Genomic DNA, 15,839 nt, shown 5'->3' with positions numbered 1-15,839 from the left:
GGCACAGTTAAACACAATTCATATGTGCAGGTACAACAAAGGAATGTAAGAAAATCCATACCTTTGTATTTTTTGTTTGGTGTGTAAACTTTATCTTCCTTTGCCCAGTTTACCACCTCATACATAACCGAACTTGTTACCCCGCAAACAAAAGACAACAGACAGGTAAGCACTGCGCTGTTTTGAATATGAAGTGATAACCACAAGGGCAAAATGAACGGCAGGTTCTGCACCCAGGCACGAAAAAGATACTGAGTGAGTGACCTGTCGAGCAGAAAGTGTGCTGAAGGTTCACACTACAATAACACAAAAAGTACTAGTCAAGGCCTATAAGTGGTAGCCATTGAGCATTCCCAGACAATTCTTAGAGAAATGTATGTGGAAACAAAGTTTGATTTCACCCAACATTCATCTTCTAGACCATTACAGTTGTTGCCTGCTATATTACCTCAAATGACTGATATTTGTTAACCTCTCACACTTGCACAATATTCGCTTTTTTTATTATGAACTATTGCTGAAGTTTTAAAACGTTTAGCAAAACACACAAGGTAATGGACGGAATGTTGCACATTGGCAAAACATTCACCCCAGTCACAGATCTGAGCAAAATAACGATGGATTAAACCCAGATCTGTGACTGGGGGCGAACGTTTTGCCAATGTGCAACATTCCGTCCATCATCTTGTGTGTTTTGCTGTTCACCCTATGTGGGAAGGGACGTGGGTCCCGTGCTTACAACACCACTGGAGTCAAGCTATCTTGGCCGATGATGGCTGATAGCCAGAAACCGGTCCTAGGATGCTGGATTCCAGACCAGGGAGGACATGGCTTGGTAGTTCGGGTTGGTCTGTTCTCATGAGGCACAGGGTCAAGACTGATTTGCATATGGCCATGTCTGAACTGGGGTGGCGTGGTGAGCAAAATAACGATGGATTATACCCAGATCTGTGACTGAGGGTGAATGTTTTGCGAATGTAAAACATTCCGTCGATCATCTTGTGTTTTTTTAAACATTTTTTAATTTGCCATCACTTTCAAATATGCTCATTTTAAGCAGAACAGATTTGCTAACAGTCGTGCAAAAATGGTTGGAAACAAACGTAGTAAATAGTGTCAATATAGCTTGCACTCGATTAGGGAACGATTGCATTGTCCATTACCCTTTTCTTAAGGTGGACAATGTTCCTTGCATTTCTGGACCATTCCGAAACAATACAGTATCTGGAATTTTCCAAACTATAGTTCTTAGAACTGCAACTTCACCACACCTACTTACCCTGATCTGTACTTAATTGTAAAAAATTTAGGGAAATAACACAATGATAACACAATGTTCTATAGAACCATTCAGTGCGATCCTGGATTTCAAGGAAGATCGCTTCATCCACAAGGTGTCTCGTAGTCTTGTGCCATTCTTCTCTTCTTTCCCTCAGTGCTTTGACACCACCTTGAGTGGTATATTTAACAACAAAACACAAGTTTCAAGACAATTATCTACTTTAAACGTCTGGAGACATCAAAGCTCAGCCTAGCTGAGCTTTTTTCCCCACCCTCATCTTGTGACATCCTAAAGGTTCTCAAAAAGGGTAAAACCAGGAGGTAAGAAGAGGAATCTCTCATCTCCTTGGTATTTCTGTGAGAGGGTTATGCCTTCGCAAAAGTCAAGCAAAGTTTATTTTCTTCATGTACTTGCATTCCAAGTTGTTTTTTAATGAAGGAGACAATGCAGAAATGTTATTGCAGTGGATTTGTAGTCACTTAATAGAGTTGCATGTATATTTTCCATTTGTGAAAATAAGTAGACTCACATAATTTGTAACGCTTTATTAAACCCTGAATGTTACAAAACTATAATCAGAACACCACAGCAATTAGAACAATAACAGGCAGAGTATTTTAAACAGTTAAACGAAAAACAAACACAGATTTAAACATTGTCTGCTGGAGATGTCATGGTCACTGGAAGCATAAGTCATGGAGGCAACAGCAGTACATTTTCTTTCCCTGAACAAACCTGCAAACACCCTCAGAGGAGACAAAACAATATTAAAGTATTGTTTAAGAGTCCTCACCTGTGAATCTTTGGCTAACCATTTGGTAAATGGTACATTTCTAAAGAAATTCAAAACAACCACGCCTGCTTGATTAGGTTTTCAAACAGATGCAAGGTATGGTATGACAACTGTCATCTTTTCTTCCCCTACATAAAGAGCTGTTTGGAAGTAAAATTATATTGACAAGAATGGAAAATCTCGAATAACTTTTTTCAGAAAGGGGGTGGTTACTTTTCAAAGCATCTTTAGTCGACAAATCTCAATTCCTCAGAAGAGGGCATAATAAAACTATACATTTATGTAGAAGATTGTCTGCATGTGTGGTTAGGACTTTGACATTTTTGGTACAAATTAATGTGCATTAAAATAGGCTGCATTGCTCCTAGGAAATGCAGCCTTCAGTGAAAGGCAACAATCCATTTCTGGGTCCTCAACAGAGAAATACATTCTGGGAATTATTGGGACACTTCTCAATTGCAAACCTTTTATAATTCCTTCATTCTACTGGAGAAATGTGGAGGAAGGTAAACTCTCAGGTGAACTTCCAACAAGGCTGATTATTCTAACATTCCTCTTAAGTGTGAGTGAATCCCATTCCTTATTTGATAAAGCATTCTTCCCTCTAGAGTCTCTTGCAGGCCATTAGGCTGATACTGAAACAAAGCCTACCAAAACTGCTCATCTGAATGTAAAGTGATCACATTAGGGGGCACACTTCTACCAGGATGGCTTTTGAGAGTGACAGTGTAAAGGTCATGTACAGTTTCATGCCAGAATGTAATATTTCTGTAAGGGCTCATTGAGAAGCAGACACACAAATGCAGTCTACAGTCACTTGCCAGAGCACCAAACATTTTGGTTTCTCCACCTTCTCCCTGAGTGCAGAATCAAACTGTGCCTGAAAACCATGCAAATAGCACCTGGAGTGGCAGCAAGTAAGCATGCAAAATGAAATACATGACAGAACACACATTTTACATATAGAAAACACAAAAGTTAGCTACTACAAACACCCTTATAAAAGAACATGGGTCTTTCGTGGAAGCACAGAAGCCTAAACTGCCCATCTGTAGAAAAAGTTAAAACTGATGGAATAGCGAGGCTTATTTTACACTTTGGTCTGAATCATTCAACAGCTATGAATAACAATCACTCTGTCGCAACAGACAACCTTAAAGTGTTAGCATCATGATAAGTCTGTCAAATGGGAAACATTCAGAACTACAAGTTCCAGACCCACAAGTTCCAGAAGCCCGCAAGCTTGCCCGAACAACAGGTTTGCCTTACCCTTGCACATGCGTGGTTAAGGCAAATGCGCTCTAGTGTACGGAATGCGTGGGGAAAGAGGAGCGCGGGAAGCCGACACAGAAGCAGGGCCGGGGCCGGGTATGGTTTGTGGTTGTTTTCAGGGGTGGTGGGGTTTTGGGTAGCTTTAAGGGATGGTGGGGTTCTGGGTAGTGTTTGGGGGTGTTGTGGGGTTGGGATAGTGCTCAGGGGTGGTAGGGTTTGTGGTCGTTTCGAAGGCGGATTCAGGTATTTTTTAGGGGAAGTTTTTAGGGATTAGGGGAGGGCAGGGTCGTTTTTAGGGCTCTTGAGGAGGTCAGATACATTTTTAGGGGAGGGCGGGGTAGTATTTAGGACAGGGTTTTAGCCATTAGGGCAGGGGGATGACAGCGTGGATGTTAGTAGGGGAATTTGCATTTTAGGGCGGGAGGGGGTGGGGGAGGTTGTGCCTTAAAGCGGTAGGTGGTAACCTCAACCTTAGCTATTCCAGGGGGGGGGGGGGGCGGAGGGGGGTTGAATCTTAATTTAAGTTTTAGTGTTAATGTTTCTAATAATAAGGAATTTCACAAAGATAAAAGAGTAAACAAATATTCTTTTCAATACACGTAACAAGGTAATGGCTAAAGCAGTCTTCTTTCCATGAGGATCACAAGGTTAACAGGTGTCAAAAATAACCTGATTTCAACTGGAACAGCTGTTTTTTCAGGGATTCACTTCATTTTGTTAAACATAATATTGTTACAAATATAAGTGGGGACTTGAGCAAAGAAATGGCAGTGTGTATACACACACTCACAGAAAATTAACCCCAAGTGGTCTTCTGATCTTTAGATCAATGTATGCCACCCAAGTTGAAAACTGGGGCACTTCCAAATCAAATGCATCAGATGTAGGATGGCTGGCAGCATAGAAATAAATTGCTTTTAATGCTCTACTGGACATTATTTTGGCCATCTTGTCCACTATTGCTTCCTCCTTCCAGGAATGAGGCCCGCTCCATCTGTGAACTCAAGGAAACCTATACACCAATCACACTCTACCATCTCAAGAATAAGTACATCAGATGGTGAATGACTGGCTAGGTGTTGGGCGATTTAACAACTATGTGTAGTGTGATCAAGCAACTCGGACCTAAGTGACCTTTATGATGCATAGATAAGGAGTGGAGATGCCCACTTGGTATGGAACCATACATGAAATGTAGGAAACACTTCATGCACAGGACCAGTAAGGTCTGCTAATCCATGTACTGCAACTGCAGAAGGTGAAATTCTCTGGAGAATAGTGACAAGGGGGATAGCAGATGCTCAAATCAATAGAAACAGACCACTGCGGGTGAGAAACCTATTTAACTCTGAAAATGTCGGTCTTTAATAAGCATCAGTTGCAATAACTCACCAAGCAATGATACTTTCATGACAACCCCAGAACTGACCCCCTTAATGCATCTGAAACCCTTACAATAAGGAATGCACTCCATCACAAAGAACAAAACTCTACTAGTAAGGTTAGAAAACGTCTTGGACAGAGGCAAAGTGGAATAAAGGAGTGAGGTACGCATTTGGTATTGAAAATTGAGGCCATTTTTCCTTAATGAAAAGGTTGTCGATTTCAAATATAAGCTATCAGATGTGACGTTCTTGAAGGTCAGGAGTAGTGACTTGACCCACCTAAACAATTATTACCAGTAAATTTGACAAACGTTTACAAAACACAACAAAACCAACATAGTAATAATACAATGCTAATGAACAGGAATTTGGCAAGTTTTGTAGACTTAAGGTAATAATCCTAGGCACCTCTATTGTTTGGTCGAGGCAGTGAAATTACATTTTCTTCTGTGCAACATCAGCTTTTTGTTCTGAATCAAGTAGCATGTAGGACATGCAGACAAGAGGCATGCATTTAAAACTGTAGCCTCAAACAAACCCTTAGGATTACAAATAGAAAGAGGAAACATAGGAGCTTATGTATCTGGATTAATTAATAAAGGGCAGTCTAAAAATATGTACTGGAGCTGTCCAATACTAGACCTGATCACTGAAAGTATAAAGGAGTGCTTTTAACTGGGAGATTCGAAAGAAACACCTAAGTCAAAATGCAGTCACCTCGTTGGAAAGCAACCTAAACGGTAATGTGATTAAGGGTAGATGTTTAATGAGTAACAAAAGCAAACAAAACAAGGCAAGTGGGCCCAAAAACTGACCTTCTGCGCGGTTTCACGACAAAAATTAAATAACAGAACATCTCATACTCCCTTGAAAAATTCAATTTGCTTTGCTGAAATCAAGTTGCTTTCGTTAGATCTGTTGCATATGGGATCAAGGTTCCAGTATAGTTTGTAGGCAACTTGGACAAATCTTAGTGTTAAGATCATTATAAACATTTTCTTTGCACTGCAGTCACTATGCATCGCCAACACACATGCTTTTTTTTTTTTTAAAGCAGTGTTCCTTATACTGCAGGTATTAATCTCTCTGTAATCCCCAGCTCCGAGTAGACTGAAATACGAGCTATTCTGACATTCAGATGATGATAGCACGATACAGGTTCTCATACTCCTGTCTACTCTGAAGTTGAAAATCTTTTCATGTGACCTGAAATTCAAAAGCACCATAATAACGAAGTCACCAAAGCAGGGCCCCCAAATAAGCAGATGTTTTTGACTCCACTTTCATAAGGCAAAAAGTGATAGTTCAGGTCAATGGCAAATGAAAGATATAAATATGTTGGAGCTGGGGCGAACAAAATAAGCTTTTTGGAAAACCACCATTATTTGAGGGTAGAGTGGGTCAATCTCGGATTCTCTATACACTATGTTGAAGTAGAAATGTAAGAGCCCAGAGTGCAATCCATTCATTTGAAGAAAGGTATTTAATTAACCCACAACATTCAGTCTTTAGAGCGAGGCACTATCATTTATAACTTCAAGTAGAAGACTGCATGATAAGAAGCATGCAGAATTATGATTTCAGGTGTTGAAAAAAGCAGAACAGGACTTCAGAACAAGTAGTTGCAAGGGTCTCATGGATATTGAATGATAATTTATTTGTGCGCCTGAGACTCTCCTCATCTGGCAAGTTAAAAGAAATGCAACTTTAGTGGAAAGAGTCCAAAGTTACTTTTGCATTATTTGCACACAGGAGGATTTATCTGACAAAATAGAACCTTGGATGGATAAACAGAGCTCGCAATTTCAATAGGTGGTGAAACAGATGCTTCAAAGTCACCAGTATGGTAACTCAGAGCTCTCTCTGAATGAACAACTCAAATCCCATCTCCCACCATACTCGTAAGCCATGAAACAGATTAGCAATTGGAATATTGATCAAAACAGCTTCAAAAATACTACAATCTCCCACGAGTAGAAGCTCTGGGTATCAAAAGTAGGCCTTGCTCTTCAATGTAGAGACCTTACTAACGGGCATACAGTGGTAGTAGTCATGAGTTTGCCGTGGCATATTAAAGGAGTGCTACACCCACCTTTTTAAAACATTACTTTGTGTCCAGCTTGAAAAGGTGTGCCTCCACAAGTCTAAAGGTAAAGATCAAAGTAGATGTGTGGATTGGTAGTTAAAATTGGTTCATTCTTAGGTTTTAGAGGCACGAGGCAGGGGAAATTTGCTCTCTATCATACTGTTTGTTCCATGTAAACACATTTATGACATGCCCATCACACAATTCGGCAGTCACAAGTACAGTTTTAAGTAATACTTGGAGATATACCATTAATATTGTTAAATTGCCAACACAGTGTATATTAAAGTAAAACCAACAGGAAAACTCTTAAGAGTTTGCATATAAGGAACAGCTGATGCTTTTAAGATTTATTTTCACTGGTTCTTAGGAGCACATTCACAATGTGAGGAATGATTAATTACTGGAAGTTTGACCAAAGGATAGGTGCGCAGGGATAAGAAGTTTAAGTCTCATAGGCTGGAGGAAGCCTGCCCTCCGAGTAGAAAGGAACATCTCCAAGAGACAGTTTCAAATTAGGCCAGATTAACAGTAAAAGCCAAGAACAGGTGTCTCACTTGTTCAGATGTCACCACAGTAAGTTTAGGTGGAACAGTTGAAAATCACATGGAGAAAATGAATATCTGTACTGCCCAGTGAAATCACCCTTGGAAGGACAGGGTTCATCTGATTCAGGCAGAAACACCAGGTAGATAAAAGGAAAAAGGCAGCAATAACTGATACAAAGGGCACTCAGATAACTATATCAAAGAGTGCACAGATTCATCATCCCTTGTCAAAGGCTATACAATAAGTCAGGAGCCACCAACAAAGGAGAACATGCAGGTGGGAGGATTAACTATTTCTGCCTAATAAGAGAAACTTAGGAGATGGTCTCAATTCAGAATTTCAAATAAGTGTAGGTTCTTTCTGGTACATTACGAAATTCTTATGCTCAGGAACATGTAGTGCCTGCAGCAGTAGAAACACTTGTCCTTTTTTCACAACATCAGACAGTGCTGCCAGAAAAGGACTCCTCAATAATATCTTTAATTTTTTTTTCTAACTGTCTTAGGGAATGGGTTTAGGACAAGACTAAGAGCTCCAATAAACGTGTAACCACTATTTAGAGGCAACTGAGGCAAGATCTTTAAAAAGAGCATCAACAACTCCTAACTGAAGTGTTTTCGCAACATAGAGGAGCATCTTCTCAAACAGATACATGTCTCCTTCCCATCAGTGGCCTCACAATGAGATTCTCCAAACAGTGTTTTCACAGAAATAACTGGCTGCAGTCACCATCACCGATTCGTTGTATATGCAGCAATTACCTCACGGAAACACATAAATAAAAGAAATGCTTGTGTTACACAGAGCCCTTTTTTCTTCACAAGTTCCTTCTGCATTACTAAGATGTGTGTGTAAACAGAAGAAAGTTATCAACACACATAGACCCACTCTACTTTGAAAGTCACAATTAGACAATTGATTTAGACTGGTTATGCTCCATCAATATGGGTCAAATAATCACTGCCTACGTAGGTAGTTGGCTAATATACTGGGATTGCCTAAAATGTTCTTTTTGGCCATAAGTAAACCTTTCGCTAATACATTAATTTTCCCTCATCAACTCCTTAACTAAAAATTTCAGCTTGTGTGTTGCCAATAGTGACCGGAAATGCTCCAATGGTCACAGAGCACAGCTCAAAGATCCCAGAACGAAACCGAGCAACTGGTACCCACCATTTCCACATAGCATTTTCTAAGTCTGTTCATAGGACGGGAAGAGCCGTGCCTAATTAGTGTAAATACAAATATGTCTGCAAATGAAACTGAATATACTAGTGCTGCAGCAATGTAAGAAGTTCAGAGAGGACAAACAAGTCGCCTCTGACTCCACTAGGATTCCTGTCCAGTGCAAGCAGAGGCAGCCTACTCTCAGCCCCTTTGTAAACTTTGGCGATTTCATCTACAAAAATGCAGCATCAAGCCTGTGTTCATTGCATAGGATTTAGATACGTTTACCAACACATCCTGCAAAAACTCAGGCTCCACTAAACGAAAGCAGTGGCCAGCACCCCAAAAGGGACAATTTTTCCCTTGCATCAATATGCACTCGTGCAGTACTTGTGGTACCTCAAAACAAAGCAAGCCAAAATACTCTGCATATAAAGGATTCTGCCCAGATAAGTGAAAAGAACCACATTCTACTAGTAAAGCCTCATTCAGTTAGAAATGAATCTTGCTCATTAGGGAAATTATAGCAAAGCATCATTGAACATCAGTCTTACGACACACAGCCAGTGCCATAATCACAAGTTCTGATGCATACAAATGAGTAGAAATCAAATGAACTGTAAAGTTTAAACAGCGCAGTCACCTTAGCGCCGAAGTCTCTTCAATTTGTTAAATTATTAGAAAAACGATGTTAAAATATAGTGTGCATTTAATGCTGAAATAAAAAAAGTGAGTAGCTACAATAATAGGTTTACTATGCTTTCTGAAAGAGTGCCAGCTACAATAAATGGGAGAGCCTTTCCCAACATGTCTGTCAAAGCTGTTCAATGTGTAAGCAAACTTACTAGAAGTCCTCAGTCTATCAACTGAACTGTGCAGTAGCAGTGCAATGTGTGTGTCTCCTGAGGTTGGGCTGATGGGACCATCTATTGGTTAAAAGACAGACTCACATTTAAGAATGCCCAAGTAAAGATGCTAACTCACCAGGAACATAAAACCGATTACTGGAGATCTTTTTGTGCTTCAGCTACTCCAACTTAACTTAGTAAACAGGACGTCACAAGGCTACCATCTGAAGCACCATTACAATATTCTGGTATATTTGGACTGAGATCAGATGGTGCTGTGAACGGACATAAGCAGTACAAGAAAATATTCTTGCATTATAACACATTAAGAACATTTGCATCAGAACAGTAAACTTGCGACTTCACCACCACTTTCACTCAGGTATTAATCAATTACTTAACCAGGTGAGCAGAATAATTATGTTTCATTAGACTATGGCACCTGTTTTTGAGCAGTGATGGGCACAAGGTTAAGTAAATCAAACAAAAAACGGCCAGAGGCTCTGAACTTTTAAAGCACAAGTTAAATAGTTGAATCTACTACAATCTTTAAATAAATTCAACATAAAACAAAACTGTGTCTCCAAGATAACAGACTGATAAAGAACTCTTGATCTATTTCTCAGTAACTCCAGTATAGGACTGTGAGCGATTTAAGAAGATACTAAGGGAAAAAACTGCATTGTGTGAACTAGCACATTTGAGATATTGTGGATATAAATAATCAACAACATTGAAAACAGACAGTAGAGTAGTTTTACACCAATGCCAGCAAATACTCAACATTGTAGTTGCTGCATAGACCTTACAGAATGTGTAGTGTTGTGCCAATGCACACTGCAGCGATCAGAAGCACTCTGTAGGGTTAACCCCAGCAAGGCCACAGCCTCCAGTGCCTTTTTCTGCAAAGCAGGACACCTGAGCAGGCATTCTGATACCATGAGCATGTTACCCCTTAAGAAGAGCGCAATGCAAACAAAGTTTGTTTCACACAGCAGAGCGATGGATCAAGAAGTTGGGCAACAAGTCATGCAGGAGGACTACAGTTGGTGATCAGCGCAGGGTTTGGTACAGGTACCCCTTCTTGTAGGCACTCAGCGGATAGAAAGTGGCCACCACAAACCTGCCATCAAACATCCTTCCAGACAGCATTTTTCGTGCAGTTTTGGAATCACCAGCCTTTGCATATTCAACAAAGACCTGCAAAATAAAAGAATAGAGGGGGGGGGGGGCGAGGAGGGGAGACTTTATTTTACAATACCAAAACAAGCTTACAATAACTTGGCCAAAAAGCTACATCTGTTCCAGGCATTTTGTAAGAGGAGCTTGAATATGGAAATGAAAAATATGGGTCCAAACAAGGTTCTTATAAGTGCATTTCTAGAAAAAATAGAAAACATTCTTTGCAACTTGATACTGCCTCTTGTTATTTTTCCCAGTTGTTAAAGTCATCTCTCTCCACGTCTACTTTTCAAATCCTCTCACCATTCACAAATAAGCCTTTAGTGAAGTTAAATAATCTGTGCAGTTTCTAACTCAGTCTTTTGCTCTTCTAAAGTTTATAAAAAGACTTGTTACCTTTATTAAGTTTAATAATGTCTAGTATTCTATCATGGATTTCCTAAATAATGAAAAGTCAGATGTCAGTACAGCATGTTGAGGCTGAAATAAGGAAGAAATTAAATCCAACTTTCGACCACTGTCACCGGTCCTTGACATTTACCGCACCAAGGGACTTATGGGGCTTAAAGAAAATTAAGAACAGGTTAATTCGATCAATATTGGCCTTGCCCACAAGCACCCCATTTACCCTAATGCAAAATGACATAGGGGGTGAGGAATGTCATATACACTGCAGCTCTTAAACCACTGATACACTTGGTGAAGCTCTGGATGGGCAAAGTGCAATTGCTACTTACCAGTATGCATCTGTTCTTGGCATGTAGGGCTGCTGACATTCATATCTGTGCATAGATCGCCGCCTAGTGTTGGGTCCGGATGATTGCACATTGTTGTCCTGGAAGAGTCTTCGAAGTATCACGAGATAGGTGGCTCCTCCCCTGGACTTCTTTGCGCATGGGCATAGACTCCATCCCCAGATTGTTTTTAGCCATTGTGGCCGAGATGGAGTGAACTTTGTGAGTGATGACCATGGCATGAAATGCATGTAAACACTGCAGCTGCTACAGGCGCCGGGGAGGAGGGCGGGCGATATGAATGTCAGCAGCCCTACATGCCAAGAACAGGTGCATACTGGTAAGTAGCATTTGCAGTTCGAGACATGTGGGCTGCTGAATTCATATCTGTGCACAGAATACATAGCAGTCCCTCCATTAGCGGCGGCCGCCCGTGCCAGCTGCAGCAGTTTGGAAAAGTGTCTTGAGAACAGCCTGCCTTACAGCTGCCTGCTGTTTAGAGTGCACGTCTACACAGTAATGTTTAGTAAATGTATGTGTGGTAGACCATGTGGCTGCTCTACATATGTCCTCTAAGGGAATGTTTCCAAGGAAGGCCATAGAGGCCCCCAACTTTCTGGTGGAGTGGGCTCTTGGTGGATTTGTAAGAGTGCGTTTTGCCTTTGCATAGCAGATTTGAATACATTTCACGATCCACCTAGCAATACCAGCGTTGGAAATAGCGTTACCTTTGTGGTGTGGCGCAAAGGCAACGAAAAGCTGTTTAGTCTTTCTGAAATCCTTGGTACTATCAATGTAATACATTAGGGCCCTTTTAACGTCAAGGGTGTGGAGCATCCGCTCCGCCAGCGACTCAGGATTTTGAAAGAACACCGGCAACTCAATTGTTTGAGTTATGTGGAACTGAGACACAACCTTGGGTAGAAATTTAGGGTTAGTGCGGAGCACTACCCTGTTAGCATGAACCTGGAAGAAAGGCTCTTGGATTGTGAGGGCCTGCAGCTCACTAACCCTCCGTAGCGATGTAATTGCTACTAAGAAAGCCACTTTCCAAGTCAAGAACTGAAGTTCGCAAGAATGTAGTGGCTCAAAGGGAGGAACCATCAGTCTTGTAAGCACCACATTGAGGTTCCATTCTGGAGCTGGTGGAGTCCGTGGTGGAATGACCCTTTTGAGTTCTTCCAGAAAAGCTTTGATAGCAGGCACTTTGAAAAGTGAAAGGTGCTGTCTATTCTGGAGGTATGCGGCCATCGCAGACAGGTGAATGCGGATGGAAGTATATGCCAAATTACACTGGTACAGATGGAACAGGTAACAGATGATGTTCTGAATGGAAGCATCTAGTGGATTAATGTTGTGGTTTGCGCAATAAATGACAAACCGCTTCCATTTAGCCGCATAACATGCTCTAGTAGTGGGCTTTCTTGCCTCCTGAATGATGTCCATGCAATTGGGAGGAAGATTAAGGTAGCCAAACTCTAGGACCTCAGGAGCCAGATCGTCAGGTTGAGCTGTTGCGGATCTGGGTGCTGAATGTCGCCATGGCTCTGCGTCAGAAGGCTGGGTGTGAGATGAAGCCTTTGATGCGGTACCACGGAAAGTTCCAGAAACGTGGTGTACCATGGTTGGCAAGCCCACGTTGGAGCAACTAGGATGAGAGTCATCGAGTGCTGCCTGAGCTTGCGCGCCACCAGCGGTATCAGGGGTGCTGGGGGAAAAGCGTACGCAAATCTGCCTGACCAGTTCATCCATATTGCATTGCCCTGCGATTGCGGGTGTGGGAACCTGGCGGCGAAGCTTTGGCATTTTGCGTTCTCCCTTGTGGCGAACAGGTCTATCTCTGGATGACCCCATCTTTGGAAGTACGGCTGGAGTACTGATGGATGTATCTCCCACTCGTGCATTTGGTGGCTGTGCCTGCTGAGCAGGTCCGCCATCTGATTGTCTTTGCCAGGGAGGTGTTCTGCCATGAGGAAGATGTTCCTCTGAATGGCCCACTTCCACATGCTCTGAGCCAGATGAGACAGCTGCGGAGAGTGTGTTCCCCCCTGTTTCTGAATGTAGTACATGGCTGTCATGTTGTCCGTCCGGATCAACACGACCTTGTTGCACAGATGTACTTTGAACGCCTTTAAGGCCATGAAGATTGCCATCAGTTCCAACACATTGATGTGCATCTTCTTCTGCTGTAATGTCCATAGTCCCTGCACTGTGTAGTGGAGTACATGCGCTCCCCAACCCTGGAGAGAGGCGTCCGTCGTCAGGATAATCTGTGGCACAGGCTCCTGGAACGGTCGGCCCTTGCAAAGGTTTTGTGGATTCCACCAATGCAGAGAGTTGTATGCCCGACCGCTCACCAACACTAGGTCTTTCAATTGCCCATGAGCCTGAGTCCACTGACGTGCTAAGCACTCCTGAAGCGGCCGCATATGTAGTCTCGCGTGCGGGACAATGGAGATGCAGGAGGCCATCATGCCGATCAACTGCATGAACACTCTTGCTGGAAGTGAGTGTTGAGGTCTGAATTTTTGAATCAGCGATAGAATGCTGTTGATCCTCACTGAATTTGGCTGTGCTGTAGCCACCCAGAGTGTTTATGGTCGCCCCCAAATACTGCCGTATGTGAGCGGGCTGGAGATGGGACTTTGGGTAATTCAGTGAGAATCCCAAATCGTGCAGAAGGTGAATGGTTTGGGACACGCGGTCGGCGCACTGTCTGTGCGACTTTGCTTGAATGAGCCAGTCGTCCAGATAGGGGTATACGTGAATGTTCTGACGTCTGAGATGCGCCGCCACTGTCGCTAGGCACTTTGTGAAGACCCTGGGCGCCGTGGTGACCCCAAAGGGCAGAACCTTGAACTGGTAGTGCTGGTTTTGAATGGTGAACCTTAGATACCTTCTGTGTGAAGGATGCAGGGGAATGTGAAAGTATGCATCCTTGAGGTCCAGAGTTGCCAGGAAGTCCCCTTGCTGAAGCAGTGGGAGAACCTGTTGCAGAGTAAGCATATGAAAATGCTCTGACAGAATGTACATGTTGAGAGGTCTGAGGCCCAGGATGGGCCTGAGAGATCCGTCCTTCTTTGGGATTAGAAAGTACAGGGCGTAAACCCCTGTTACCCTTTCCTGCAGTGGAACGAGCTCTATTGCCCCTTTTTGCAGCATGACCTGAACTTCTTGCTGCAACGGACATAGGACGGTTTTTTGGAGGTATGTTTGGTGGGATGGAAGTGAGTTCCAGACAATAACCGTACTGAATAAGAGATTTGACCCACCTGTCCGTGGTGATGGAACTCCACACGGGCAGGAACTGCTGGAGTCTCCCCCCGACCGGTGTTGTGGTCAGGGGTCAGTGACAAGGCGTCACTGTTTGCTGGCGGTGGAGGACCTGGAGCTGTTATTTCCACGTCCTCTGCCCTTGACGTTGTTGCCACGGTATCCACCCCTACCCTTGTTGGTATATGAGGATTGGGTGTTAGTCTTATAGAATTGTGTGGATTGTGACGCTTGACCCCTTGAGGTGCCTCTGTTATTGGAGCGGCGAAAGGAACCACCCCGAAACTGCTGGGACTGAAGGGCACCCATAGATTTAGCGGTGTCAGTGTCCTTCTTCATCTTTTCAAGTGTGGCATCTACTTCAGGTCCAAACAGGTGGTCTGGATTTACTGTTTGGTTGAGGATGGTGGTCTGAATGTCTGGTTTAAAGCCTGATATTCTGAGCCATGCATGCCGGCGCAGCAGAACGCTAGTATTTATCGCTCGCGAGGCGGTATCAGCCACATCTGGAGCACACTTGATGGAGGCATTGGTAATGAGTTTACCCTCCTGAATCAGCATTTCCGCACCCTCCTTATACTGATCTGGCAAGTGCTGTAGAAGTGTTTCTAGGGTGTCATAGTGTGCCCTATCGTAGCGTGCAAGTAGCGCCTGCGTGTTTGATATGCGCCATATATTGGCTGCCTGCGCAGCAATACGTTTCCCTGATGCCTCAAACACCTTTTGATTCTTTGTCAGGGGGAGGAGCATCACCCGTGGTCTGTGAATTGGCTCGTTTACGTGCGTTGGAGACAACCAAAGAGTCCAGTGGCAACTGTCCCTTGATGTATGTTGGGTCAGTGGGCGCTGCCTTGTATTTCTTATCAATGCGAGGATTGATGACTCTTGCCCGGGTGGGCTCCTTGAAAACCTCTGGCGCATGCTTTAGCACACCCTTGAGCATTGGCAATGTCTTGACGGTTTTTTCAGCCACTGAGAAAGTGTCAAAAAGAAAATCGACATCCACTGGGTCGGCGTGGAGGTCGACATCATGGTTGGCCGCAGCTCTTTCAATTAAAGCGTTGAAGGCTGCAGAGTCCTCCGTTGGTGAAGTTTTTGCAGCAAAAAGCTGCGGCTCATGTCCTGACTGAGGGTCCTCAGGGTCGCCTCCTGCAGACCATGGCTCATGGACATCCTCTGGGTCCGAGTATGCTGGATAATTATACTCGTCCTCCTCGTCTCCGTCACCCTCCCCAGCGTTAGAGTGAGTGGGTGAGAGGTCCAGACCC

At 43.1% G+C, this 15,839-nt stretch overlaps 1 protein-coding gene across 1 annotated transcript in view; it reads right to left on the bottom strand.

Annotated features, from left to right (window-relative positions):
• Window positions 1-1,812: 1,812 nt before the first annotated feature.
• The window catches only part of UHMK1 (U2AF homology motif kinase 1), a 229,876-nt gene continuing 215,849 nt past the window's right edge, over window positions 1,813-15,839 (bottom strand). Inside the window, exon 8 of the mRNA XM_086964500.1 lies at window positions 1,813-10,582. Coding sequence (XP_086820626.1) covers window positions 10,436-10,582 — 147 coding nt within the window. The 3' untranslated portion in view covers window positions 1,813-10,435. The remainder of the gene's footprint in view (window positions 10,583-15,839) is intronic.

Source organism: Lissotriton vulgaris, chromosome 1_1, assembly GCF_964263255.1.
Source record: "Lissotriton vulgaris chromosome 1_1, aLisVul1.2, whole genome shotgun sequence".
NCBI classification, from domain to species: domain Eukaryota; kingdom Metazoa; phylum Chordata; class Amphibia; order Caudata; family Salamandridae; genus Lissotriton; species Lissotriton vulgaris.
Note: the sequence above shows the minus strand (reverse complement) of the source record. Positions and strands in the feature narration are given on the sequence as shown.